Raw genomic sequence first — 26,478 nt, 5'->3', positions numbered from 1 at the left:
GAAATTAATCCTTTTTTTTTCAGCCAAAGGACATCTTCATCCAAAGATTCATGTCCAAGTTACTTTGAGTGACGTGTTTATTCTGTGCTCATACATAAAGTTTCACTTTCTTCACTCTTTCAATTTGTTAATTATTATAAAATCCACTCTATCTTATCACGTTCGTGTTCGCGGTTTCCACGTTGGATTGTAGTTCAATCTAAAATATGTCTGCCATTCCAGAGTCTCATTGTCGCCCAACAGGTCTGCAGTAAACTGTAAAAAAAATATAAAAAGGGAAAATTTCCTATTAAATATAATGAAAAAACTCTTTATTCGATAATTACATCAAATTTTGCTACTTTATAAATTACTCAAAAATTATTCTAATATGTTTTTCTTCATGGGAATGACTTCAACAAGTATTCTTCCATGTGAAACATATCGTTTCGCTTAGTGTAATAAAAAATTATACAAGAGAGCTTTTGTGTTTTCATAAAGATGTTGTTGTCAATAAGAATGATTCTTGTACAAAATAATTAAAAATGAGTGGCAAAGCTTTCTATCTTTGCGAAATGCTCGTTATTGATGTTAGCTGTTTAGTAGTCAAACTTATGGAAAAAGGATCTTGCTCACAAGTTCGACCTTCGCGTACATCTATTGTTTATTACTTACTGTATTTATTGATGATTCGTATATGTATCATCATAAACTTGTTTAAAAATTGCAATTAGGGGAAAGCGCGCTACATTCGGCCGACACAAGCTTCGGGCAATTCAATTTTTTTTCTATGTTGCTTTTGGATTTCACCCATAACTCTTTTCTGAAAATGTGAGGCATTAGACTAGCTATTAAAATACAATATTATAATGGGCCAAATTAATTTATAACACATTGAAAAAAATTAATTCAGGTTTTTGTGATATTACAAACACATTAAAAAGTACGCTTTCTAGAACTGTTCAACCCTTGGCTCTGTTGTATATTTGATATTATATTAAATATCTATTGAATAGGGTAGCGGGATCGGGTCAGACGATCGATCATGTATAAAAGCCATACAGGCAATAAAGTTGTTCAGTTCACCCCAATCTCTGGTCTTTTCCTGTCCACCACATTTTGGCGACAGATTGGGATTTTTTTTTTCGTGAGGAAATTTAGTTTGTGCGTGCAGTACTGTGAGAGTCTGTAAGAGTGTGTCGTGTAGTAAAAAAATTTGTGAAAAATGTCCGTGGCAGAGAATTCTACAAGGAGTAACAACGGTGGATTCATCGGGAGCATAGGAGAATATTGCCCAGAGGATGATTTTGTCATCTATTGCGAGCGCCTCGAGAAATTATTCTTCATTAACAACATCGAGGATGATAAAATGAAGTGTGCGCTTTTTATCAGTTTTGTGGGGCAAAACATTTATAAAGTGCTTAAATCTGCGCTGCATCCACAAACTGTTGACTCGAAAACTTATAGTCAATTAGTGGCTGTGTTAAAAGAAAAGTATTCTCCAGCGAAAAATGTGATAACTGAGCGATATCGATTCTACAAAAGAGAGCAATCACCAGAGGAATCTATTAGGGATTATGTTGTGGCTCTCCAACAGCTGGCAGAATCGTGTGAATTTGGTGATTTTTTGCAACAAGCCCTAAGAGACAAGTTTGTGATGGGCATTTATGAAAAAAAGATCCAAGAGAGACTCCTTGCTCTGGACAAAGGCTTTGAAGAAACTGTGAAGGTTGCCAGAGCTAGTGAATTAGCCACAAGTTCCATGGGGGAAATGCGTGCAAGCGTGGATTGGGTGAGCCAGGGCAAATCACGAGGTGGTTATCAAGGCGGGAAAAAGAGAGTGAACCGTGAAAGGAGTGATCAGGGGACTCACGAGAAGAAGAGAAAAGTCCAATGCTACCGGTGTCATGAGTGGGGAAGCCATTATGCTGCAAATTGCCCGAAGAGAGGTGCTAAGTCCAAGAAGCGAAAGCAGGTGAACTTCGCGGAGGAGGAATCTGAAGATGAGGACGTGAGTGGCATGATGTCTGCTATGTTCCTGAACTCCGTGAAGGACGAAGGAAGCAGCACTTTGGACTCTGACATGGAAGTATATGTGCCAGAGCGAGAGGCTCAAATTGTGCTGAGTGATTCGCACAATGGCGCAACGGTAAGTATGTGCCGCAGTGAGTGCAAAGCACAGAAAAATCTCTTTATTGCCGAATATTTAAACACAGTAATTGACCACAAAAGAATCAAGTTTGAAATTGATACTGGGGCTTGCATTAGTTGTATGCATGAGAGTTTTTATCGCAAATTTTTTGCCCAGTATAAGTTGATGAAATGTGATTTGACTTTGAGCGTTGTTACAGGGGACAGATTATGCATTTTAGGATATATTATCGTGACGATTTTTGTGAAGGTTAACGGACTTCAGAGGGAATTCCAGAATATGAAATTGGTCATTTTCAGTGGTCCAAAGGTCTTTTTTCCATTGTGTGGTCGCAATTGGTTAAATAAAATTTTTCCTAGGTGGAGAGAAATGTTCAATGGGTCTATTGCATTTGATGGGGGAATTTTTCAGCTTGCGGATGAGCAAAAGATTCTTCAGAAATTTTCTAGAGTTTTTAAATGCAATGAAGAGGATTCTATTAGAGATCTAAAGGCTGTGATAGTGGTTAAGGAGGATTGTGTGCCAATTTTTCACAAGCCTTATGCGGTACCATACGGGATTAGGGATAAGGTGGAAGCCGAAATTAGGCGGTTAGTAAAATCAAAAGTCCTTGTTCCTGTAGATCATTCTGATTGGGCAAGCCCAATTGTCGTTGTCCCAAAGAAAGATGGTGCTATTCGCATTTGTGTAGACTGTAAAGTCACAGTGAATAAAGTAGTGAAAACGGCTCATTATCCCCTTCCGACCTTGCAAGAAATTTTTAACAAGATCACAGGTTCTTGCTATTTTTGTGTTCTGGATCTCACAGGAGCGTATCAGCAATTAGAAGTAACTCCAGAATGTAGGAAATTCCTCACTATAAATACCCATATTGGATTATTTCAATTCACGAGATTGATTTTTGGACTTTCGTCATCACCTGCGATCTTCCAGAAGACAATAGATGGAATTTTGCAGGGTATTCCTAAAACCGCGGCATATATTGATGACATTATAGTGGGAGGCTCTAGTAAAGAAGAATGTCGTAATAATTTAATTAAGGTTTTAGAGCGATTGAACAATTTCAACGTAAAAGTAAATAAAAAGAAATGCGTCTTTTTCCAAGAGAATGTTGAGTTTCTGGGTCATGTCCTTAGTGGTGAGGGTGTACGCCCTATGAAAAGTAAACTTATCGAGATTGAGCAAGCAGAGCGTCCACGAGATGTGACATCTTTGAAAGCCTACCTAGGTCTTTTGACTTATTACGGGAAATTTATTAAAAATTTGTCGATGAAGCTTGCGCCCTTGTACAGTCTTCTCAAAGCGGGTGAGCCGTTCGTTTGGTCAGAGGAAAGAGAGAGGGTTTTTCGCGAAAGTAAAAGTTGGTTGTCAGAGAGTGACATGTTGACCTTTTACGACCCCAAATTGCCGTTAGTGATCTCTACGGATGCAAGTGGAGATGGGGTTGGAGCGGTGTTAAGCCATATGGTTGATGGTGTCGAAAAACCGATCGCGATGGTCTCAAGTACTCTATCCTCAAGTGAGAAGAAATACTCTATAGTTGATCGTGAGGGTCTTGCGTTGGTATTTGCTTGTAAGAAGTTTCATCAGTACATTTATGGTCGCACTGTGACTGTGTATACTGACCATCAATGTTTGAGAGAATTGTTCGGTAGTCAGCATAAAAGCACTGCAGTTGCAGCTGCGAGGATTCAAAGATGGGCCGTGTTTCTCGGGATGTATGACTTGAAGATAGTTTACAAGAAGGGTTCTCACAATGGCAATGCGGATTTCTTATCCAGATTTCCTTTACAGTGCGAGACTGGGGTTAACGATGAGGTTGTAAAATTTGTGGACATTGCGGGAGAGATTCCTTTGGATGAAACTCAAATTCGCGAGGAAACAGAAAGAGACGATCAATTAAAATTAATTTTAGAATTTGTACAAAAAGGATTTCCATCTGATAGTATTTTATTAAAGAATGAAAGTTTAAAACCGTTTTTACGCGTTAAAAATTCGTTATCTGTTGAAAATGGAATTTTATATTTAGGACATAGAGTGGTGATTCCAGTAAAGCTGCGCGAAAAAGTTTTAAAATTAATTCACGACGGTCATGATGGAGTAGTTCGTATGAAATCGATTGCACGGGGATGTGTTTGGTGGCCAGGAATCTGTGAGGATCTTGAGAAAACGGCTAGAACATGTGAAGCTTGTCAGATTTTAGCACCGCGTCCAAAAAAATTGTCTTTGAGAAAATGGACTGATACTACTTATCCATTTGAGAGAATTCATATAGATTTCTTTTTCTGGGATAATAAAACATTTTTAATAATAGTGGACGATTTCTCAAAACTCATTGATATCAGATTGGTCAAGAAGAATGATGTGTTTTCAACTATTGAGGCTTTGCGGAGTTCTTTTGCAATTTATGGGTTGCCTTGTTCCATTGTATCGGATAATGGTAGTCCATTTCAATCTCAGGAATTCACGAAATTCTGCAAGCTCAATAGGATTATACATACTACGGCACCACCTTATCACCCAGCTTCTAACGGCTCTGCCGAAAGGGGGGTTCAAACTGTGAAGAAAGCTTTTAAAAAATATGCACTTGAAGAAAGCAAAAAAGGGATGTCAGTAAGTAACAAAATTTCATTTTTCCTATTCAGGTACAACAACACACCTTCTTCAGTGACAAATTTGGCACCAACATCAGTACTAATGAGCTATACACCACGGACTCTGATGACTTCCTTGAAGAGGGGGAAGGAGAAACAGGAGTTTCAAAAAAAGAAACCACAGGAGTTGATAGACCGAAGGAAGAGAAGCCAGAAGCGGAGTGATACTAAGCCTCTGAGTAAACTACAAGTGGGTCAGGATATCTGGTATTTCAACACCTTGGGGACTGTTTGGGTTCGCGGACGGATTCATGGAAAACTCACGGATACCGTGTACATCGTAGACATTGGAGGAACTAAGAAAAAGGCACATCGAGATCAGATACGTCCGGTTGAGAAGAAGTTAATTATTGAAAGGGACCTTCCAAGACTGCAATCCCCACCTCAGCCTGTGCCATCACCATCACCCTCGCCAGCAGAGCAATTCCACACTCCACCACAACAACTCGCGCCATCAGAAAATCGTAAGCGAAGGAAAAGAGTTTGGCCTGCTACCCCAAAAAGGAAAAGCGAACGAATTCGAAAGAAATTAGAATTTAAATAATTATTTATTTTATTAGATTGCATGAAAAATAATTTGTTAAATGATTCTTTATTTTGAGGGGGAAAATGTTGTATATTTGATATTATATTAAATATCTATTGAATAGGGTAGCGGGATCGGGTCAGACGATCGATCATGTATAAAAGCCATACAGGCAATAAAGTTGTTCAGTTCACCCCAATCTCTGGTCTTTTCCTGTCCACCACAGGCTCTGAAAATCTATCATAAGTTCAAGTCCCTTTCCGAGAGGTCGAAAAATCAGGCTTGGTCTGGACAGTATCCAAAACATTATATCAATAACTTAAAAACAGATTTACAAAAGCCTTTTCATATATTCTTAAAAAGGGATGGTAGAGAAAAACGAGAAGTCAAATTTGTGAGTGGAAGAGAATGCACATTTCGATTTTTTTTTAAACTGAATCATTTAAAATTAACTCATTCATTGTTAGCCATTCTTAGAACAAGTTTAATAGCAAAGGAAGTCACTCCTGGTAATAAACTCCATTACTGAATCAAATTTGTTGGTCAACATATCTGGTTAATCAGATATTACTTTTTTTACGAAAAAAAAAACCACGCAACATATCTATTTTCCAGTTTGATTGACTCTCCCGACATCTTTTCTTTTTCAGTACGATCAATATTTTTGGAGTTTGAGCAATGAAATTATTTTTTAGAATGACACATCATTTCCAAAATCTATGAATAAAAAGAATTCAGCTTCGATTTTGAACAACTTTGCACAAAACCCGTTCAAAATTCCAAAACGAACACCAAAATGCCGAAAAAATTAAATCCTATAAAAAACGAAAATCCCGAATGAGTCGAAATCCCATCTGGGTTGAAATATTGAACGCCAAAATCCCAAAAGCCAAAATCCCGGAAACCAAAATCCCCAATGCCCAAATCCTGAAAGGGCCCAAATCCCGAAAGCCAAAATCCAAAACGCTTAAATCTCGACAAGGCCAAAATTCCGAAAACCATAATTTCGAAAGCTAAAATTTAAAAAAGGCCATAATACCAATTTTTTTAAAGTATCATCTACAGGGTGGCTGAAAAAAATGCAACAACTTTCAGAGCGCATAGCTGTCAAACCGCTGGTGACAACGGCTTCATATTTTGCATAGTGGTAGTTCATTTTATTGGCTAAAAGCCTACAAAAGCATTTTCTATAATATTTATTTTGTAAAACTTTTTTAAACCGTAATGGAACTCAAACATGACAATTTAATGTCGCTATATTTTGCAGGAAATACTGAAGCAGCTATCATTAGGGCTCTTCAAAACCGGAATGTAATTAAACTTTCCGTTTTTCGAAATATAAGTTGGTGTAGGGATACTAGTAGCATTTTAAAATTGCTTTGGTGAAGGTCTAAAAAAATTGCATCATTCCTAGTTATCGTTCTTAAAATGAAGAAGCAAATTGAACAAAATCTGCGTCACATCTGCAAACAAACGATCTCCGAGACGCATAGATCGAAAATAACCATTAAATAAATATTGTTAAAGGACCTCTATATGAAGCCTTAAAAATCCTGAAAAGGAAGAGACATCGTCGATCCTCATAAAGAAGTTATGCTCGATCGACGATGGAGTTAATTCGCTTGCACGTTCATGGTCAGTTTCAGAAATGTCATCTTTTGTAATAAGAAAAATTTTTAATTGAACAATTAATGTTCAAACAAAATAATTGTGTCTATCTGAAGGAAAAATGATACGATAATTTAGACGTTCGAATGACCACCGGAAGTCAAAGATCACCTTATTTGAAGGTCGGGACTTCCTTGAAGACAAATTATCGCTTTTCAGTGGGGGGTTTTAGGCTGTACCGTCAAAACAAACGCCAATGTGTTTCTGAAAATTTTCCTGGAAGGAGTGTTGGAGTCGTAGACAAACAAAAATTTTAGTAAGAAGTAATGGAATTTCGATCAAGACTCGACAACGCCTCAGAAATCACGCTCCGAATAAGATTTGGCTAAAAAAAAAAATGTTTCGCACTTCAATTTGGGAAAACAATGACCTCCACAATTCTTGCATACAAAATCGTTTGACTTCTTCAAATGAGGCATTTTGTTGGTCAATGTTAGGACTAAAAAGTAGCAAAGTGTCAATGAGCTGAAGGCAGCCCTTCCTCATGAATAGCAGGACATTCAGAAGGCTGACATTCGTGCAAACTACGATGCATTTTCTGACAGACTTAAGACCATAATTAAGTCAAAATAAGATCGTATTGAACAAAACCGATAATATTCTAAAATTTTGATGTATTTCAAAACAGTTGAATAAGAAATGAGGATAATATAGCGCTTTAGTTTGTTGCATTTTTTTTCAGCCACCCTGTATACCAACGAGGCAAAGGAAGATTTTGTTTGTTTTGGGAAATTATTCTACACCTTAACTTCCTTATAATTTCGTCCCTTTCAGGATTTTGAACATGCGATATTTGCCTTTTGGGATTTTGGCGTTTCGGATTTTGACATTCGAGATTTTAATGTTCAGAATTTTGGCCTTTCCGGGATTTTGGCTTTTCAAGATTTTAGACTATTCAGGATTTCGACCCATTTGAGATTTTGTCCCTTTAAAATTTTGACTTTTCAGGATTTTGGCTGGTACTGCAGATTCAGCTTAAAATCTTTCCTAACCGTATTCAGACCATCTTCAGCCAATTTCATTATTATTTTATCAAGAATATCATAGCTCAATAGAAATTAATTAAGCTCTTCCAAAAATATCCTAGATTGGGAAATTCTTATAATTTGTGATCATACATTAGAATCGACTTTTTTATCAATTTTAAACAATTAAATTTTTTCCCGAAATATTCATATGGTATTTTCGTTTGAGTACTCTGAGTCCCAATAGAGATGCGTAAAAGTTAAGCATTAAAAAAGCCTCAAATTAATGTGTTTCGACTAATAAGTTCAATAGCATTAAGCGAAGCGAGTACCATTTGAACATTTCTTCCTTATTGATCGCAAAACCGCTAAATTCATAGGGTACGAAGGGACAATTCGGAATCATGCCTATTTAGGATTTTTGAGATTTTCTCCATGTTTCAGATGGTCTAAGAGGAAAAGCAAACCACGAAGAAGTACAAGACATTAGAGAGTAATTCTTCCTTTTTTTTCCTTTTGCCATCTAAAACTGTTAGGAATTCACAAAGTTACAAATTAGACATGATTCCAAATTACCCCATTAGGAAATTACAGGGGGGCAATTCGGTTTATTGCAGTCTTGAGACTTTTTGTACTTAGAATGAGTACTAATTCTATAGAGTGACTAAATCATTTCAAAGGAATATTTTTTTTTGATAGCTTGCACAATTTATTTGAAGTAAAAATGCACAAAAAGTAGCAATTTTAGTGCAAAGCTGACAAAATCAAGCAGGTTGATTACTAGTCATTTTTATTCCAGAAAGATTTTACTATCGTTTGGAGTTACAGAAAACCAATTTCGATCTTCCGCAGAAGAAAAACATACTTTTAACTTTTAAGATTATGGGAAAGGGGGGCACCTTTGAATTGAGGTATCTTTAAAATTCGGAATTTTTCTTTTATTTTTAAAAGAAGTTAAGGCATATCATGATAAAATTTAGTTTCACAATGGGGTTTGTCGAGCTAACTTATATCACGGTAAAGTCTAGTTCCATTTAAAAATAAGATAAACAAGCCGTATTTCAAAGACACTCCACTTCAAAGATGCCCTACTCCCCCCTAAAAACATGAAAACTTCAATGTTTATAATAATGCCCTAGCAAGCTAATAAAAAAGAAATAAAGAGTTTTAGGTGTTATTCCTTCTAATCACACCTATTGTAATCCTCGGATTTTCTCAAAGTGCTCCGATCGAGCTGAAATTCACAGGGTATATCTTTTGAACATCCCTGATGCCGAAAATCATAAGCCGGTAATTTCGGGTCCGGCTGGCGTCCGGCCGTCCGTAGTACGCAATATCACTGGTTTGAATAGAGATATCTTCATAAATTTTTTTTTAAATATATCTACGCACGCGTACGACGATTTCTGTGCTATTAGTTTTTTGAAAAACCGGTTCTAAACCGGTTAAAAATCACGTTTTGTAGTTTATGTCGAAATCTAAATATGCGATTTTGAATTTTTTATGTTTATGTTGTAGTCCAGAAAATTTAGACCAATTAAAAAAAAATTAAGACGTTCGTCGAATGGTTCTCGAGATATTTCACTTTAAAGATTTCAATTTTAAGAAAATTTGTTATTAGCGTCAGGCGTGAAAAAAAGTGGGAGAAGCGGCGTCGGACAAGCTTTCCCTATATATATAGCACTCTCTCACTCTCCCTCTCTACATACACTGAGAGAAATCCCAAAAAGTTAAAATAACATTTCAGAAATGTTAATTTTACCCTGCATTATTGATCCGAAATCGGTAATAAATTAAGCTATGAATCTAAATGATCTAAATCTAAATCTAAATGAATGAATTTAATGAAGCCGAAAACTATGATCAAAATAAAATAATTCAAATTTTCAAAATCATTCACAAAGACTGTAATAAAGGAGAGAGGAGGAATTTATGACATCATAATTTGGGGAAGGAAAATTTTAGCACCTACACTGAGAGAAATCCGAAAAAGTCAAAATAACATTCCGGAAATGTTAATTTTACCCTGTAGTATTGATCCGAAACCGGTGTAAATATTACCCCTTTTAGGTGTATTGGGGATTAAAGTTACCCTTTATCATGTTAATTTTACCCTTAAAAGGGTGTAAAATTAACATAAAAAAATGTTGATATATTTTTACACCTAAAAAGTGTTAAAGTTATGAGGAAAAAAAGTTAATTGCACCCTCTTTTTTCTCAGTGTAGTGAGTCTATATTCGAAGATTTGTAAGGTGGCATATACAATGCACGATCCGCGATGTCTTTCGCGGATCTTCGCGAGGCGCGAATTTTTTCGCGGGGAGTGAAATTTTTCGCGGGGTGTGAAATTTTTCGCAGATTTGAGCGGGTCGCGTAGTTTTTCGCGAATTTTCGCGAGGCGCGAATTTTTCGCTGATTTTCGTGGGGCGCGAATTTTTTCGCTGATTTTTGCGGGGCACGAATTTTTCGCGGATTTTCGCGGGGCGTGGAATTTTTCGCGGGTCGTGTATTTTTTCACGAATTTTCGCGGGGCGCGAATTTTTTCGCGGATTTTCATGAGGCGCATAATTTTTCGCGGAGTTTCGTGGGGCACGAATTTTTTTGATGATTTTCGCGGTGCGCGTATTTTTTCACGAATTTTCACGGGGCGCGTATTTTTTTCCCGAATTTTCACGGGGCGCGAATTGTTTCGCTGATTATCACGGGACGCGAACTTTTTCGTGGATTTTCGCGGGGCGCGATTTTCTCGGATCGCTGACAGAGGTTCTCAGTGAATGTAAAGTTGAGGCCTCTATCTTTCATAGTTTCCGAGATAATCGACTTTAAAGATTTTTAGACACTTTTATACATTTTATGCATTTCTGAGACAATCTACTTTAAAGATTTTCAGACACTTTTATGCATTTCTCATCCAATTTTCCTCATTAATAACGATAATAAGTTATATGGTCTTCAGACCTAAGGCTTAGCCATCTGGCTTAACTCCTCTAATTCCTTATCAGACACAATTTTTTAGGAAATTTTTGTTTAGAATTGGATATTAAGGGCAAATGATCCAATAGATTTTGAAAAATCATTAAAACTGCTCGTTATTTAAATTTTTGAGACCAGCGAGAACTGGGCTAAACGTCCAGTCTGAAGCCGGCATTACATACAATTAAAACGAAATTTGCAATATTTATGTACAAATATCGTTCAAGTTTGCCAAAATCCGAATTTGCAACTAAGGAATCACACCTCTATAAGCTGATCTAGGCTTATCACTGGCTTTGTCCAGTCATTTGCAGAAAATAAATATTTACATTAAATCGAATCTCTGATGCTGCCTCCTATAAAATTCTTTAGATTGAGTTGGCCCTCTGGAATTTCCAATAAGCGACATATAAATTGCTTTCATATTTAAATCGTGCAATGAATTAATTAGATCAGCATTTTTTTTTATGAAATCAATAAGAATCACACATGATATTTAAATAAGACTTGACTTAGAGTGAATCATAACATAAATTTATCATATAATCTTATCTTCATCCTAAAATTACCAAAACTCTTTCGAGCTTATTTCTATTTTTGACTAATATAGTTTTATTAGTTGACACACAGCAAATAGACCGTTAAGTAAAAAATATTTTTTATGACGCTTGCGTATTCACATGACAAATACGTCATAAATCATGAGAAATTTGATAATTATCGACTATTATGTTGGGCACAAGATAAGATTGCAGGAATTGGGGAATCACAGAGATTGGATGGACGAATTTTTCTATATATGACAATTTTATTGAAGCAGAATATTACTTACCGATAAATTCGGATACGGGATCTTGATCACCTTCACCTCGCATGGATCCCGTGATCTCCTCATTTTCCACCATTGGCAGAAAGAGCTGCACAAATTCCGGCGAATAGGGGTGTGTGATAGTTTCCAATACTTCAGTGACAAAATAGCGAATGAGGGAGATATCGGTGTCACCCCTTTGGCAGCACTGTTTGATGTACTTGACCACAGGGACTACACAACCGCGCGTCAGGAGGTTCACCATACGATCCAGCAACATTTTTCGCATTTCAAGTTGCACCAGGATCTCCAGTTCATCCTGCTTGGACTCAAATAAACGAATCAATAAACGTAGGATTTGTGGATGGAGAGAACTGTGTACAGTAGCCACTTCATCCAGGAGAGCCAAATGCGGAGGACAACTGTCCGTGGATAATTTGAAATAAGACGGCTCCGTAACTGTATTCTCAACCCAACGAATAACACCAACTCCAACCACCGGATATCGGATGCAATTGTACAGCACCTGCAAATCAGCAATTAATTCTGTTGAACCTTTGTTGACATTGCAGATTGCATGAACTTTCTCAATGGCTTGAGTTGTGTTTTTCAGTTCATCCTTGTTGATTGTGCGTTTCATCTGACCACCCTTCTTTGTTTGCGTCTCACATACACTAGCTGCATATGCCAGTAGGAAGATGTACTTGGACTTATGCTCAGGATTGATCTTTACCCCAGCTTTGAAGAGCGAATCCACGAGCAAGTCCAAAAATTGGGGATTTCTAATGAGATCAATTGGTGGAGGATCAACAGCAGAATAATTGCGATAGAGAACATTGATGTCAGCCGGATTGAGAGTATTTCGCGATAGCATTGATGTCAGAGCTTCACATGCTTGAGGATATCCCGCTGATCCATTCAGAGCCATCGTAATTGGAGTCACATTTTGATTTCTGAGAAAAAATAATGAAAGAATATTCGTTCATTGCAATCTTTACACTGAGAAAAAACGGGGGTGTGATTAACTCTTTTTCCTCATAACTTTAACACTTTTTAGGTGTAAAAATATATCAACATTTTTTAATGTTAATTTTACACCTTTTTAAAGGTAAAATTAACATGAAAAAGGGTAGCTTTAACCCTTAATACACCTAAAAAGCATAATATTTATACCGATTTCGGATCAATACTGCAGGGTAAAATAAACATTTCCGGAATATTATTTTAACTTTTTCGGACTTCTCTTAGTGTAGCTATGATTATTATAATTGTTTGTCATAGCAACAAATTTGAAAGGCATGATCAATGATATTATAGAATAAATTTAATATTTCTACACTGAGAAAAAAAGAGGCTACGATTAACTTTTTCTCGTCATAACTTTAATACTTTTCGGGTGTAAAAATATATCAACATTTTTTAATGTTAAATTTACACCTTTTGAGGGTAAAATCAACATGACAAAAGGGTAACTTTAACCCCCACTACACCTAAAAAGGGTAATACCGATTTTAGATCAATACTGCTGGGTAAAATTAACATTTCCGAAATGTTATTTTAACTTTTTCGCATTTCTCTCAGTGTACAGGGTGGCTGAAAAAAAATGCAACAAACTAAAGCGCTATATTATCCTCATTTCTTATTCAACTGTTTTGAAATAAAGAAAAAAATGGTAGTAAATACATCAAAATTTTAGAATATTATCGGTTTTGTTCAATACGATCTTATTTTGACTTAATTATGGTCTTAAGTCTGTCAGAAAATGCATCGTAGTTTGCACGAATGTCAGCCTTCTGAATGTCCTGCTATTCACGAGGAAGGACTGCCTTCAGCTCATTGACACTTTGCTACTTTTTAGTCCTAACATTGACCAACAAAATGCCTCTTTTGTAGAAGTCAAACGATTTTGCATGCAAGAATTGTGGTGGTCATTGTTTTCCCAAATTGAAGTGCGAAACATTTTTTTTTAGCCAAATCTTATTCGGAGCGTGATTTCTGAGGCGTTGTCGAGTCTTGATCGAAATTCCATTACTTCTTACTAAAATTTTTGTTTGTCTACGACTCCAACACTCCTTCCAGGAAAATTTTCAGAAACACATTGGCGTTTGTTTTGACGGTACAGCCTAAAACCCCCCACTGAAAAGCGATAATTTGTCTTCAAGGAAGTCCAGACCTTCAAATAAGGTGATCTTTGACTTCCGGTGGTCATTCGAACGTCTAAATTATCGTATCATTTTTCCTTCAGATAGACACAATTATTTTGTTTGAGCATTAATTGCTCGATTAAAAGTTTTTCTTATCAGAAAAGATGACATTTCTGCAACTGACCATAAACGTGCAAGCAAATTTACTCCATCATCGGTCGAGCATAACTTCTTTATCAGGATCGACGATGTCTCTTTCATTTCAGGATTTTTAAGGCTTCATATAGAGGTCCTTTAACAATATTTATTTCGTGGTTATTTGCGATCTATGCGTCTCAGAGATCGTTTGTTTGCAGATGTGACGCAGATTTTGTTCAATTTGCTTCTTCATTTTAAGAACGATAACTAGGAATGATGCAATTTTTTTAGACTTTCACCAAAGCAATTTTAAAATGCTACTAGTATCCCTATACCAACTTATGTTTCGAAAAACGGAAAGTTTAATTACATTCCGGTTTTGAAGAGCCCTAATGATAGCTGCTTCAGTATTTCCTGCAAAATATAGCGACATTAAATTGTCATGTTTGAGTTCCATTACAGTTTAAAAAAGTTTTACAAAATATTATAGAAAATGCTTTTGTAGGCTTTTAGCCAATAAAATGAACTACCACTATGCAAAATATGAAGCCGTTGTCACCAGCGGTTTGACAGCTATGCGCTCTGAAAGTTGTTGCATTTTTTTTCAGCCACCCTGTAGATATGATTATTATAATTGTTTGTCATAGCAACAAATTTGAAGGGCATGATCAATGATATTATATAGAATAAATTTAATATTTCTATAGGCGTAGCATATCACTCAGACATCAAATTTTTTTTTTGTGAACCATATAAAAAGTAGAGCAACTTTACGCTTTCGTTGATGCTCCTTGGAGCAATGTCAATTTTGCCTGAGCCCTGGAAGGTTTGACGAGGAAGATTTTCAGAAATTCTTAAGTTAATTATATCTTAATTGAGTTATCCTTCTTGCGTTTATCAGCAACTCTTAGGTATTGCTAAATTAACAACGATTAATTATCCCTTTAGGTTAAAACGTTAGCAGATTGATTTATCTGTCTCCCAAGTCCCAACTCACCTATGCCTCATACCGGATTTCGTAGAAGTGCTGAGAAACGTTGTTTAAGTAGAGATTTCTCTATTTTGTCGCTGGAGGTAATAGAGCTAAAAGCCATTGATAATTTGGGCATAGGAGTGTCACTGACTCATTATTGTGATCTACTTGAAAACTTAAAAACTACTGCTTCAGGAAATATTATTACTTTAAAGCCGATGTCAACCAATTTGAGTATGAGCTATCATTATAGTTATTTATAAAAAATGAGTACTTTATACAAATTGTTATAATGGTACCAAATTTCGGCCACTTTTTGTTCCTCAAATTTCCACGAATTTTTAGTTTTTGCATACTCTAGTTTAGAGGGTATATCAACAGAAGAAAATTGCAACGAAGAACTCTTTAGAAATCAATATGTAACAAATAGATTTTTGATAAATAAACATAATTATATTATTCGTACTCTCATTCTTCCAGGAATTCTAGGTAAGCAATCGATACTATTCATGTCTCACTATTAAATTCATCTATAAGAGTAAGAAATCCTTATAGAATAAGGTATTTCATATCCCATTCTTGCATCTCAATTAGTAACCCTCTAAAACTCCACCCACTCTACCTCAACGATATAGATATAGACTTTCCAAAAATCCTTTCAATATGCTCTGAAATAATGTGACAGTATTTTGCCTTCTATGCCCGAAAGACTTGTTAGTTAATAATTTTTTATCAAAGAATCCAGGTTAGTAATATGAGAATAAATTATCCTTGCACCATTATGTTTGCTAATCCTAGACAGTCAGTGGCTTATTCATGTTTATACTACACTCAGTCCAGGTATTAACCCTCTAACGGTGTTTTCTTTAATATGCAAAAAAAAAGTTCTAAAACAATGTTTTCTAGGATAATTATGATCCAATAAAGTCGAAAAAACCATCCATTCTTCATTATCTCTTTTAGTTTAGGCGCTAGGTGAGAAAATATAGAAATTTTTTGAAACTCTTTTTGCTTCTAAAATTCACATTTTTAGTTTTTTCAATTTTTTTAAATAAAATATACAAAGTAGAATGGCATATCTTTCAGTAAAAAATAAATTTATTTTAGTCAGATAACTTTAAATCGGTATTTTTATGGAAATTTAAAATGAGTTTTTTGCACTAATATTTTTGTCGCTTTTTCTCTGACCTGTAACACAAAACTAGGAATAGCAACAAAACGAAGAGTCAAAATGTGTTCAAACTTTGAAGAGATGTTTATAAGACAATTACCGAGGACACTAACTTTTAAATAAATAAAACCTTTATTGTCGCTGTAAATGTGATTTTTGTGAAGACCGCCTGGAGGCGGTCTTACCCGAGGTGGTTAAGGCCTTCGGGATTATGCACCTTACGGAATTACGCACATACAATTATGAAAGTTTGCCTATCATTGGGAGTAAATTTATGAAATCATTTTTGAAATACGCCTGAATGTATACTATGTTGCGACACGGGAAATTTGAAGACGCTATGCTTCTCTTTCAAAATAAAATTTTAATTTCTTTTAATAAGGTAAAAATTTTAAATAATCTAACAATTTATTGAAGAACAGTTGAATCATTTTGTTTGAACTATACTTTTACTCCGCACAAAATTCTTTCTACGGCCGATTTATTCAAAAGTAAGCCCCTGCGAGTACGCAAATTTTCTCGATGCATAATGCCATTTCACGCGATTTCTTGGTCTCGAAAATGTGCATAATACCGGGATTGAGTGTAATCAAGATGCAAAGTTCTTTTGATCATCCGTTTTGGCCTTAAAATAACACTAAATTGCATAATACCATCAGCATACGCGAAATTGACATGGTACCTTTTTAAAGACTTTTAATTGTAGGTAGAAATGCATTTTAGGTGAGATGGCTTTCAGAGGGGCAATCACGAAATAACCAGTCAAAATTGACTGGGTGGCGAATATGGCGGAGACATATTTGGTGTGGTAAAAAGTGAAATGCATATTTCAGTCTGTCTTTATTCGCCGAAAAGTAGGCAAAATGCAATTGGCAGGTAATTTATGGCGCGTATTTAAAATTTGGAGTCGTTATAATATTTTAAGAATTTGAAAAAGCATTCTAATTCTAATTCAAATACCAATATAATTTATATTTTGGAGTAGTTTGTTAAAGATTGAATGGTGTACTTATATTGCTTCATATCCTTCATATCAAATAAAATAAATATCGCAATATTGGTTTAGTGCAAATATAAATGTTTATATTTTAATCCATTTTTTCCAAACTAACTTTGAGTTCGTTTTAAATTCTAAATACAATTTAAACTATAAATATTAGAATGTTAAAAAATTATTTGGGTATTGAAGATGTCGTCACATATATTTTCTAAGAATTATGATAAATCTTGTAGGTCTGTAAAGACCAATTACCTCTCGAGAGTCAGGAGTAGCATCGAAAAATTGTATTTATTCTGATAGTAAAAATTTTATTCATTTTGTACTTAGACATGGTAAATGGTACTTCAAACGTTGCAAATATAATATATTTGATGCGTGTATTTATTGACACGTAGTGGTCTTTAGAAGGTTAATTTGATATCACAATTTTTTTTAAATATCATTGTAGAAGTCTTAGCTTTGTGAAATATTGTATGTTAAATTTAACAATAAACAATCTGAGACCTAGAAAATCCCTGAATAGTAATTCCTTTAATCCCTGAACTTTCCCAAAACCCATTTTTCAGAACGCATGAAGTATTTTTAACGTTTATAAAATTTTAAGATCCAATATTTTCTTATTATTGTTGTGTCTGGGTATCTTTACTTAAATGAATTAATACAAATAACTAACTTTTTCATAAAATTTTTGTAAAAAACATCGTACCCTCCGGTCGTCTCGAGCTGGAGGGTAAAATTGTCTGGGTACACCCCGAAATTCCAGAAGGTACAAGACCCAAAACCTTGTACACCCTCCATTTTTAGCGAGGAGACGCACCTTTTCATAGAATGGCGAAATTCGCCTCACAGAAAACGTGCAATAACCAGTCAAAATTTTGACTGGTTAATTTCGTGAATTGCCCCTCTGGTAAAGCACCACACGGATAGACTTTTTACCCTGACGATGATTGTCGAGTATGCAATTCCACACAATATTCATAGATATGGAAAAAAAGCATATGATGAAGCATATGAAGCAAACTGGATCAGGAATTAGTAAGAGCCATCCAGTCATTGTACAGAGATTTTAGTAGCTGTGTTCGTGTAAACGGATCCAAGTCGGAAGGTTTGCAGGTGGGTGTTGGACTGCGTCAGGGATGTGTTCTATCATCATTGTTGTACTACTCCCTCCGTCCCAAAAAAAGTCGTACGTTTGGCGAAAAGTTAGGGATTAGGGATTGATTTAACAGAATGTTTTTGTTAATAGTAAATATATTAAGTATGAACTATTCTCTATCAAGTCTCTATCTCTTACCATTTGGCAGTTAAATCTTACTGAAAATATTCAAGAGAAAGAAGTCTTAAAACATCGTTTCCTTATCTTCCCATCGTGGGTGGACCTCTATATTATCTATTATGGGCCTGCGTGCGACCCCAATTGGGATAGGTGGTTGAAAATGATAATGATGATGGTGTGATTTTTTCATAATATTCACACCTATTGTAATCATCCGATTTGGTCATCGACCTCTGTTTTGCCTAATATTCACTGGGTACATATTTTTGCTCCTATTTGGTAAAAAGTATAGAGGTAACCGGAACAGAATTAGCCGGCAAATGAAATTTATTGAATCAGAAAAACATGAAAAGCATCATCAGCAAATGAAACATGTTTAAATCAGAATGATAAATATTTAAATGAATATAGAGGGAGTTATAGTTACTCTAAATAAAGTAATTTGCTCAATACTCTTTCTAAGGAAATCTGTAACACCTCACTGTCTAATTCTATACCTGATTAACTTTTCACTGGTCTCTCCTATCTTCAAACTTTTCTTAAACCTGTATAGGGGAATTCTGTAACAGCCCGACAATGCCATATGACAATTTTTGTTGTAAAATTTAGGAACAAGACAATATTAAAAACCGGTGAACATCAAATGCCCATTGAAAAAGTTCTACTAATCTCCCTGGTATAATGCGCATCTTCAAATAGTTTTCCCGAATTTTCCCAATAAAAATGTTAAAGTTTGTCATATGGCATTACCATACTGCTACAAAATTCCCCTCCTGATAATTTTTCATAAAACAAATTTAGGTTAAGTAACTTTATGGAAAACCGTTTAGAAACCGGGTTAAGCCGTTTTTTTAGATCATTTAAAAAACAGTTTTTAATAAAAATAGGGAAAAGCACGCTACCTTCGGACGATTTATGCTTCGCACAACTCATTTTTTCAATGTGTTATAAGTGAATTTGGCCCGTTATAATATTGTATATTGTATTATAATAGATAGCCCAATGCCTCAAATTTTCTGAAAAGAGCAATGGATGAAATCCATAAGGAACATAGAGAAAAAAAAAATTGAATTGACCGAAGCTTGAATCGTCCGAAGGTTGCGCGCTTTCCCCTAGTACTATATTTAGATATGTAATACGTATCTATCGTTAAATATATCGTTAAAGAACTAAATAATGGTGCTACATTTTAATGTTCATTAACGCTTTAACGAAGAGATAGTTTTCGCTGACCGAAAATCAGCAATAAAAATTAAACCGATAAACAAAACTTGTGAAACGTCATACATCTAACCTTCGAAAGGCCAACAGAGTCTGATTCTGTGTATTTCTTGCTTCTACGAACGAGAGGGACAAAAATAGCTTAAAAAAAAATTAAGTAATTTTTCTGACGATACCAATGACTGATAATTTTCACTCTAATAAAAACAATTATGTTTGAGTATTGTAGTTTCTTGTTCTAAAACGTTTTGTTTTAAAAAAAAACTTGGAAGTATAAAAAATAATTAAAATCAATTTTCAATATGAGAATTTAAAAATTCGTCATTTTTTAGCTTAAAAATTTACTATATAGCAAATAGTTGGAGACTTGCAAAAAATATTCTAGATTCCTCTTTGCAATTACGTACAAACATAAGAAAAAATAACTTTAGGTAGTCAGGAAAAATTATTTTTTTTTTATGGGACACCAGTGTTCCAATCGTCCTTAAAGGGTTAAACGGTTCACGAGAAAAGAAATTTAAAAATTGTACTTTGAAGGAAACCGTAAAATTTTTAATTTTACGGTATATTTTTTTACAGCTCGTGGAATTTTCATGGGTAATATATTTTTCTGGAACGCAGATTTTTTCGCGGATCGTGTAATTTCTTGAGGGTTGTAGGGACTTTAGCACGTCGCGGATTTTCGTGGGTCGAGAAGTTTTTCGCGGATCACGTATGTTTTTGGATGTCATACGCAGTCATACAGTGGCGACAAGATAAATAGCATACCTTCAGCGACTTTCCTATTTTGATATTTTATGATACAATATCAATATACCTGATCATACTTTATTTTTTTTTAGAAAATATAATACCCATTATAAATAAAAATGATAATTATTTAATATTTGTATCTGTTAAAACCATCTGTTTTTTGTCATTTTATGAGTTTAGGTATAATACGTGCGGCCAATTTAAATAGCACACTTTCATTTACTCTGAAAATATTACGTGAAATTTAGTTTTATTTTACAATTCATTATAATTCTGTATTGTTGATCATTTATAGATATTAATGCCACAAATTTTCGTAAAATAAAGTTATGAGAACTGAAAAATCATGTAAATAGAGCTTTTGGTGCACATTTCCAGGCTTTACGTAAAAGAGTTTAGGATAACAAAGAATTTTTTTTGTAAATCATATTGTTCAAGGAAGATAACCACCAATTCAATAATTTTTTATGATCAAACTTTTACAAATCACTCGAAAACTCGAAAATTTCGAGAAATAATTACGATTTCTAGAGAAGATTCTGCCATTGTTCTTATAGTAAAACTGAATTTATTTGCCGCCGTTTCGAAAATAAAGGAACAAATTGAACAAAAGTTGAAAAAGTAATTGATGTGAGCATTACTGAAGGCCAATTATGTAAAAATACCCGGTTTAGAAATGTTTCCAGACGTACAGATTTAGTATCCAAACGAAACCATATCTGTTGTTTTACTTTTGTTGAAGAGCATATGCAGAAGGACCTGTAATTCTGGAATAATATTCTTTGAACCGATGTATTCCTGTTTAATATCACAGGATATGACATAACAAAATATTGGATGTCCTAAAAGTCAAGAATTTTGTCCTTGACATATAATTAAGAACGTAGAACTTAGCGGTGGTAATTTTATAGTAGGGGGCTACTTTTTGCGTAGTAGCGTATGGTCTGTATATGGAATATCACCCAATATAAACCAATTTGTTTACAAGGATATCTTTGTACAAGTCATTTACTTTAACATCGAAAAGAATTTGCTTTTGGTTTTTAAGTTTTAACCAAGCTAATAATCCCAAACACACTGCCAAGAATTTTTAAAACTGGTTCAATCAGAACAAAATTTACCTTCTGGAATGGACAGGATGGTCTAAGGATCTCAATCCTGTTGAATTTAAAGGACAAGATTGACCACAAGATAAATATCTCGAATGTGACTAATTTGGAATAGTTTTAAGCAGATATCCACACTATATGAAATTCAATCATATTAGAATAGTGCGCCAAATCCCAATTTCTTTAATAATCCTTCGTTGTCAAGCGCTCATTTTTTGCAAAAGTTACTTAACTAAGTACTAATTAATCCACATTTAATTTTCAAATAGAATTCATAAGTTGTTAATTGCAGTTAGAAGCCGAAAACTATCACTTCTTATAGGATGTGCTATTTATATTGTCCCCTAAATTTGTGCCATTTCAAGAAATTTTTGATCGTACTAAATTTCTTGATAGAAATTTCAGGTTTTTTTCTTCATATTCAAAACGTAACACAAGTTCATTTATTATTATTACTTTTATCATTTAAAAGCATAATTTTTCGAAAAACAAAGCATATCTTACAGTGTCCGAAACTGTGCTATTTATCTTGTCGCCACTGTACATTTCCTAGGGCTGCAGATTTTTTCGCAGGTCGCAGATTTTTCGCACGCCTCGTGTTTTTTCACAAAGTGTGGATTTTTGCGACTTTCGCGACTCACGAAATTTTTGCGAGCTGTGAGCTTTTGTTTCAACGACTTGTTGATAGGGTATTCAGGTGTCTTCTCAGAAATTTATAACAAAAAAATAATTGTTACTGTTTTGTTACTGAGCCCCTTTTTTTCGGGGAATAGTTAAAACATCTGTCTATTAATTTTTTTTGTAAGATCGCGATAGATAGGGCAAGATACTCAACAATTTTTTCTTGGCAAAGAGGAAAAATTAAAATTTAAACACTGAATTTTATGATTATGATATGAATGAAATGATATGAAAAAAAAATGAATGAAAAAAAATATTATATGAATATTTTAAAAAATTCATATTTGATAGCAACATTGTACCGTTTAACACTTGGAAGGACCCTAGTGGCAGCCGCTGCCAATTTAGTTTTCAATTTTATTTTTTATATTGAAGAATATATCATTTCGCATGGAGGCCCGATTGAATGTGTGCAGAATTTGTCTGGCTATTTTTTCGTTGTAAAATTTTTAATAAAAATTAAATATTAATGTAAATATATTGCAAAAACAAAAAACTGTACTCGGAAGGACCAAGTGGCAGTTGCTGCCATATGCATTTTATATGGGAGTTTGACATTCTGCAGATGTAATTTTCTTGATTGTTAGTGTATAAAAGCCTTAAAAGAACAAGTTGAAAGTGTTTTTGCAAATTATTGAGAAGAATTAAGAGGGAAAGTGACATGGTTTTGAATGCGTCGCAGCTTTTGAATGCTTCAATTTTTCTCTTATTTCCCAAAGCTAAAAATCCATTTTGTAAAGCGAAGTTAATAGAAAATAGTTAATAGTATTAACTATTGTTCATTAAGTAGAATTTTGCTTTGAAAAATAAGAGAAAAGTTGAAACATTCAAAGGCTACCGCATTCAAAGGCAGACCACTTTCCCTTACTCCATGATTCTGATAAAGATGAAAACATCGAATGGTTAAAAATCTTTAGATACAGTACCGAAGGAGGTGAAATTTCTGATTCAGACACCAGAAAAGAACTGACTAAAGCTTCGAATATTAAAATATAAGTAAAAATATCAAAATATTTTGGAAAATCCGATAAATTGCAGCGGCTACCACTTTGTCCTTCCGTGACACTTTTAGTTAGGGTTCTACGAAGAGTTAAATATGTGTTAATTTTAATAAGTTCATTTGGACCGAGTCTTGGTAGGTTCACTGTTTGTATGTCGGAAATTATGAATTGTGCTAATTTCCTCCTAAAATAAATGTAGACTTACATTTGAAGGGCGTATTTAGTGATTTCCTGCGAGAGTCGCTTCATGTTGAAACCCCCTTTGACCTCTTGGGAGAGAACCTGTATGAGAACTTGGCTGTAGACGTACGTATGTTGTCCATGGCAGACCATTTTCTACGAAACGAAAGCACAATAAGGATGAGACTATCTCTAAGAATATTTTCCAAATGGCTCACTTACGGCACATTCGAGAATGGAATTTTGTACATCATCAGGATTTGTGAGGAATTTTGTGATGGCAGTTTTTAGGACACGTGAAAACACTTCAATCTGCTGGGCTGCTGTGGAAATGGATGTGATCTCACTTTGGAATCCAGCATCTGAGATCAGCTTTATTGTAAAGTTCAGCATAAGGCAGTCAGGATACTCTTCAGCTAAGCGATAAATTAACGATCTCCATGTGGGATGCTCAATCATTTCAGTCAACCAGGCTGGTGTCTAAGAAATAAAGAAAATATGAAAACTGTGTCCGGAAGCAAATTATATCAGTGACTAACCTCTCCCTCTTCTGTGAAAATCGTATCAGCCTTCTTTGGGTCAAAAGTCCTCAGAATCATGTCTTTTAGGTGATTCTCCACCATAGCCTGGACATCCACAACCTTCACTCCGGCTGTTATGAGCCACTCAGCTATGAGATTGGTCATCTGAGCCACCGCAGTGTAATTGTGAGATAAGAGATTGATGACCTGCTCAGGAGTGCCGCCCGCTTGAAAATATCTTTTGAGTTGGGTAAATATACCCGGCTCCATGATATAATCTGAGGTGGAAAATTTCTCCAGGCACTCATTGAGCACTTCCTGAGGATTTTCAATGTGTTCTGGTCCCTCGGGCTACAAAAAAAAAAAACAAGCAGAAAAAATGCAGGTGCTCTTTGTTTAGCGTTCAAAATTTACAAAGGCAAATTATAGCCACAAAGCACCTCTTCGTCGCCTACTCTGTGGCGTCCCATCCATCCCTCATCCTCATACTCCTCGTCCATTGTTAATAAAGTAGTAATATACTTTAATTTCACTTAAAAAACCAGAATAAGTTTTGTTTACTAAATGTTCCTGACACACACAAATTTCTTTGGTTATTTTCAAACTAACATGAAGTTTTTACTCGAATATTTTTTACAAAAATGTTTTCAGCGCTTTGTGCGCCACACCACCGTATTCAGCGTTTTCAAATAAAATCGTTAGAAAACTATTCCTTGTGGCTCGACCGGCTCGACATTAATGATTATACTACTTCTATTGATAATCAAGCTCAAGCGACATCGCGTTTAATTATAAAAATATAATATTTCAACAAAGCAATATTTTCGCCTACTCTTGGAACTATACAGAAAATACCAATGATAAAAATTCCGTTCATTGCAAATTATGCGATGGAAATAAAAAATACCTCACCAAAGACGACCATTGACCACAATGGAAGTACATAGGCTTATCAATTAACATTGAAAGAAAGGTTGATAATTTTTGGGTAATAGAGCCAATTTCCGTCTCAGTCGCACTTCTTGAATTCAGTGATTTTTCAATCGAACGATCTAAAAGAACAGGTATATAGGGAGTCTTCCATGATAAAAACCGAAGGAACTCAAACATTGCTTCCAGTGCTTCCCAAAAGAATAAAAATGAAGGTGCTGTTTTGTCTTGCTGTGCTCTGTGCAACATGGATTAGTCCATCCATTGCGAGGTCCACCAACAATCGTATTGTTGGTGGAGAAGACTTTACCATTGAGCAAGTGCCCTACCAGGCATCTCTCATCTACAATGATAATCATTGGTGTGGTGCAGTGCTACTTCGTCAGAACTTTGCCATTACTGCTGCCCACTGTTTCGATGTGCCAGATTTCAATAATTTCCGAGAGGTATATCGCATCCGCGTAGGATCAACTTACATTAATCGTGAGGGAATTGTTGCTACGCTGATCGACGTGACGCTTCATCCGCAATTCGACGTAGATACCTACAATTTTGACGTGGCAGTGATTCAGATCTGTGACTGTTTCACCTGGACAGAACGTATCCAACCAATCGCACTTCCGGCCGCCAATCAGCACACACCCGAGGGTAGCCTTGGGCTTGTTACTGGTTGGGGAAGACTTTGGGTAAGTGTGCGAACGAAGGCAAAATGGAAGAACTTTGAACAAAAAAAAAACTATTCATCTACAACAGAGCAGTGAAAAATTAATTTTAATTTCTGTTCTTAACATTTTAATGTCTGCTCTTCTTCTGCAGTACCAAGGCCCCATTCCAGATATTTTGCAAGGAGCTGAAATGCCAATTCTCAATCGAGATCGTTGCCTGGAGACATACGCTCAAATCAATCCCATCACAGATTCAATGTTCTGTGCTGGATCCTTCTACGGTGGTCTTGATTCCTGCCATGGAGATTCTGGTGGCCCAATGGTCTTTAATGGAGAAGTGATTGGATTGGTGTCGTGGGGCATTGCATGTGCTCAAGTAGACTTCCCTGGAGTCTACACGAACATCAGTTTCCTAAGACCCTGGATCGACCAACAACTACCTTAATGTATTTGCCTGTTTTTCCTTCTTTTGTGAAAACTAACGCACTTCCTAAATAAATTGATGTGTATTCTAAATTGACTGTATTATATTGGTAAATCTAGAATCTTTTATGTTGAGAAGATAAAATATTCTGGTGACCACCGAAAATTCAATCAGTAGATATAATCATGAAAAGTTCAAAATGTAATTTCATTGTGATCCCAATAGAGGCGCTGCAGAACAAAAAGTTTCACAGAATGACCGCTTCGCGCCAAAATAAAGCGCCATTTCCGTTGAATTTCATAAATTCGTTTAAAATTCTACTGGAAATGTGATTGTGGTGATTATGATAGAATTCTGTGAATATATGCATTTCATCTAGAATCTAAATATTTGCCATTAATCAAAAGAATAAAGAATTACTAGATTTTCGTTTTGCAGAAGAGTTTACACAGCAGGAAATTGTGCAACATATTTTAAATTTTGCATTATAAATGTAAAAGTAAAAGATACAAAGAGCAATTAATATTATTAAATTTTCACACTTCATCGCATTAATAGCAACAGTG

At 35.1% G+C, this 26,478-nt stretch overlaps 3 protein-coding genes across 4 annotated transcripts; 2 read left to right on the top strand and 1 right to left on the bottom strand.

The window, feature by feature from the left end:
* Window positions 1-59: 59 nt before the first annotated feature.
* LOC129807547 (negative elongation factor D) lies at window positions 60-24,718 on the bottom strand. 2 transcript variants are annotated; one of them, XM_055856894.1, is made up of 6 exons: window positions 24,334-24,718; window positions 23,912-24,244; window positions 23,595-23,852; window positions 23,398-23,528; window positions 11,750-12,678; window positions 60-255 (listed from the first exon to the last, which is right to left on the bottom strand). In XM_055856894.1, exons 1-6 carry the CDS (start codon window positions 24,391-24,393, stop codon window positions 227-229), a joined length of 1,740 nt encoding a protein of 579 aa, XP_055712869.1. In that variant the 5' UTR covers window positions 24,394-24,718; the 3' UTR covers window positions 60-226. The 2 variants fall into 2 exon arrangements, with proteins under 2 accessions (XP_055712869.1, XP_055712870.1); XM_055856895.1 differs by lacking the exon at window positions 24,334-24,718 and adding an exon at window positions 24,308-24,326.
* LOC129807568 (uncharacterized) lies at window positions 1,122-5,513 on the top strand. The gene is made up of 2 exons (XM_055856937.1): window positions 1,122-2,128; window positions 4,777-5,513. Exons 1-2 carry the CDS (start codon window positions 1,205-1,207, stop codon window positions 4,948-4,950), a joined length of 1,098 nt encoding a protein of 365 aa, XP_055712912.1. The 5' UTR covers window positions 1,122-1,204; the 3' UTR covers window positions 4,951-5,513.
* Window positions 24,719-25,032: 314 nt separating the features above from the next.
* Window positions 25,033-25,933, top strand: LOC129805235 (vitellin-degrading protease-like). The gene is made up of 2 exons (XM_055853010.1): window positions 25,033-25,509; window positions 25,640-25,933. Exons 1-2 carry the CDS (start codon window positions 25,033-25,035, stop codon window positions 25,931-25,933), a joined length of 771 nt encoding a protein of 256 aa, XP_055708985.1.
* The last annotated feature ends 545 nt before the right edge of the window (window positions 25,934-26,478 follow it).

This window comes from Phlebotomus papatasi, chromosome 3 (genome assembly GCF_024763615.1).
Source record: "Phlebotomus papatasi isolate M1 chromosome 3, Ppap_2.1, whole genome shotgun sequence".
NCBI classification, from domain to species: domain Eukaryota; kingdom Metazoa; phylum Arthropoda; class Insecta; order Diptera; family Psychodidae; genus Phlebotomus; species Phlebotomus papatasi.
Note: the sequence above shows the minus strand (reverse complement) of the source record. Positions and strands in the feature narration are given on the sequence as shown.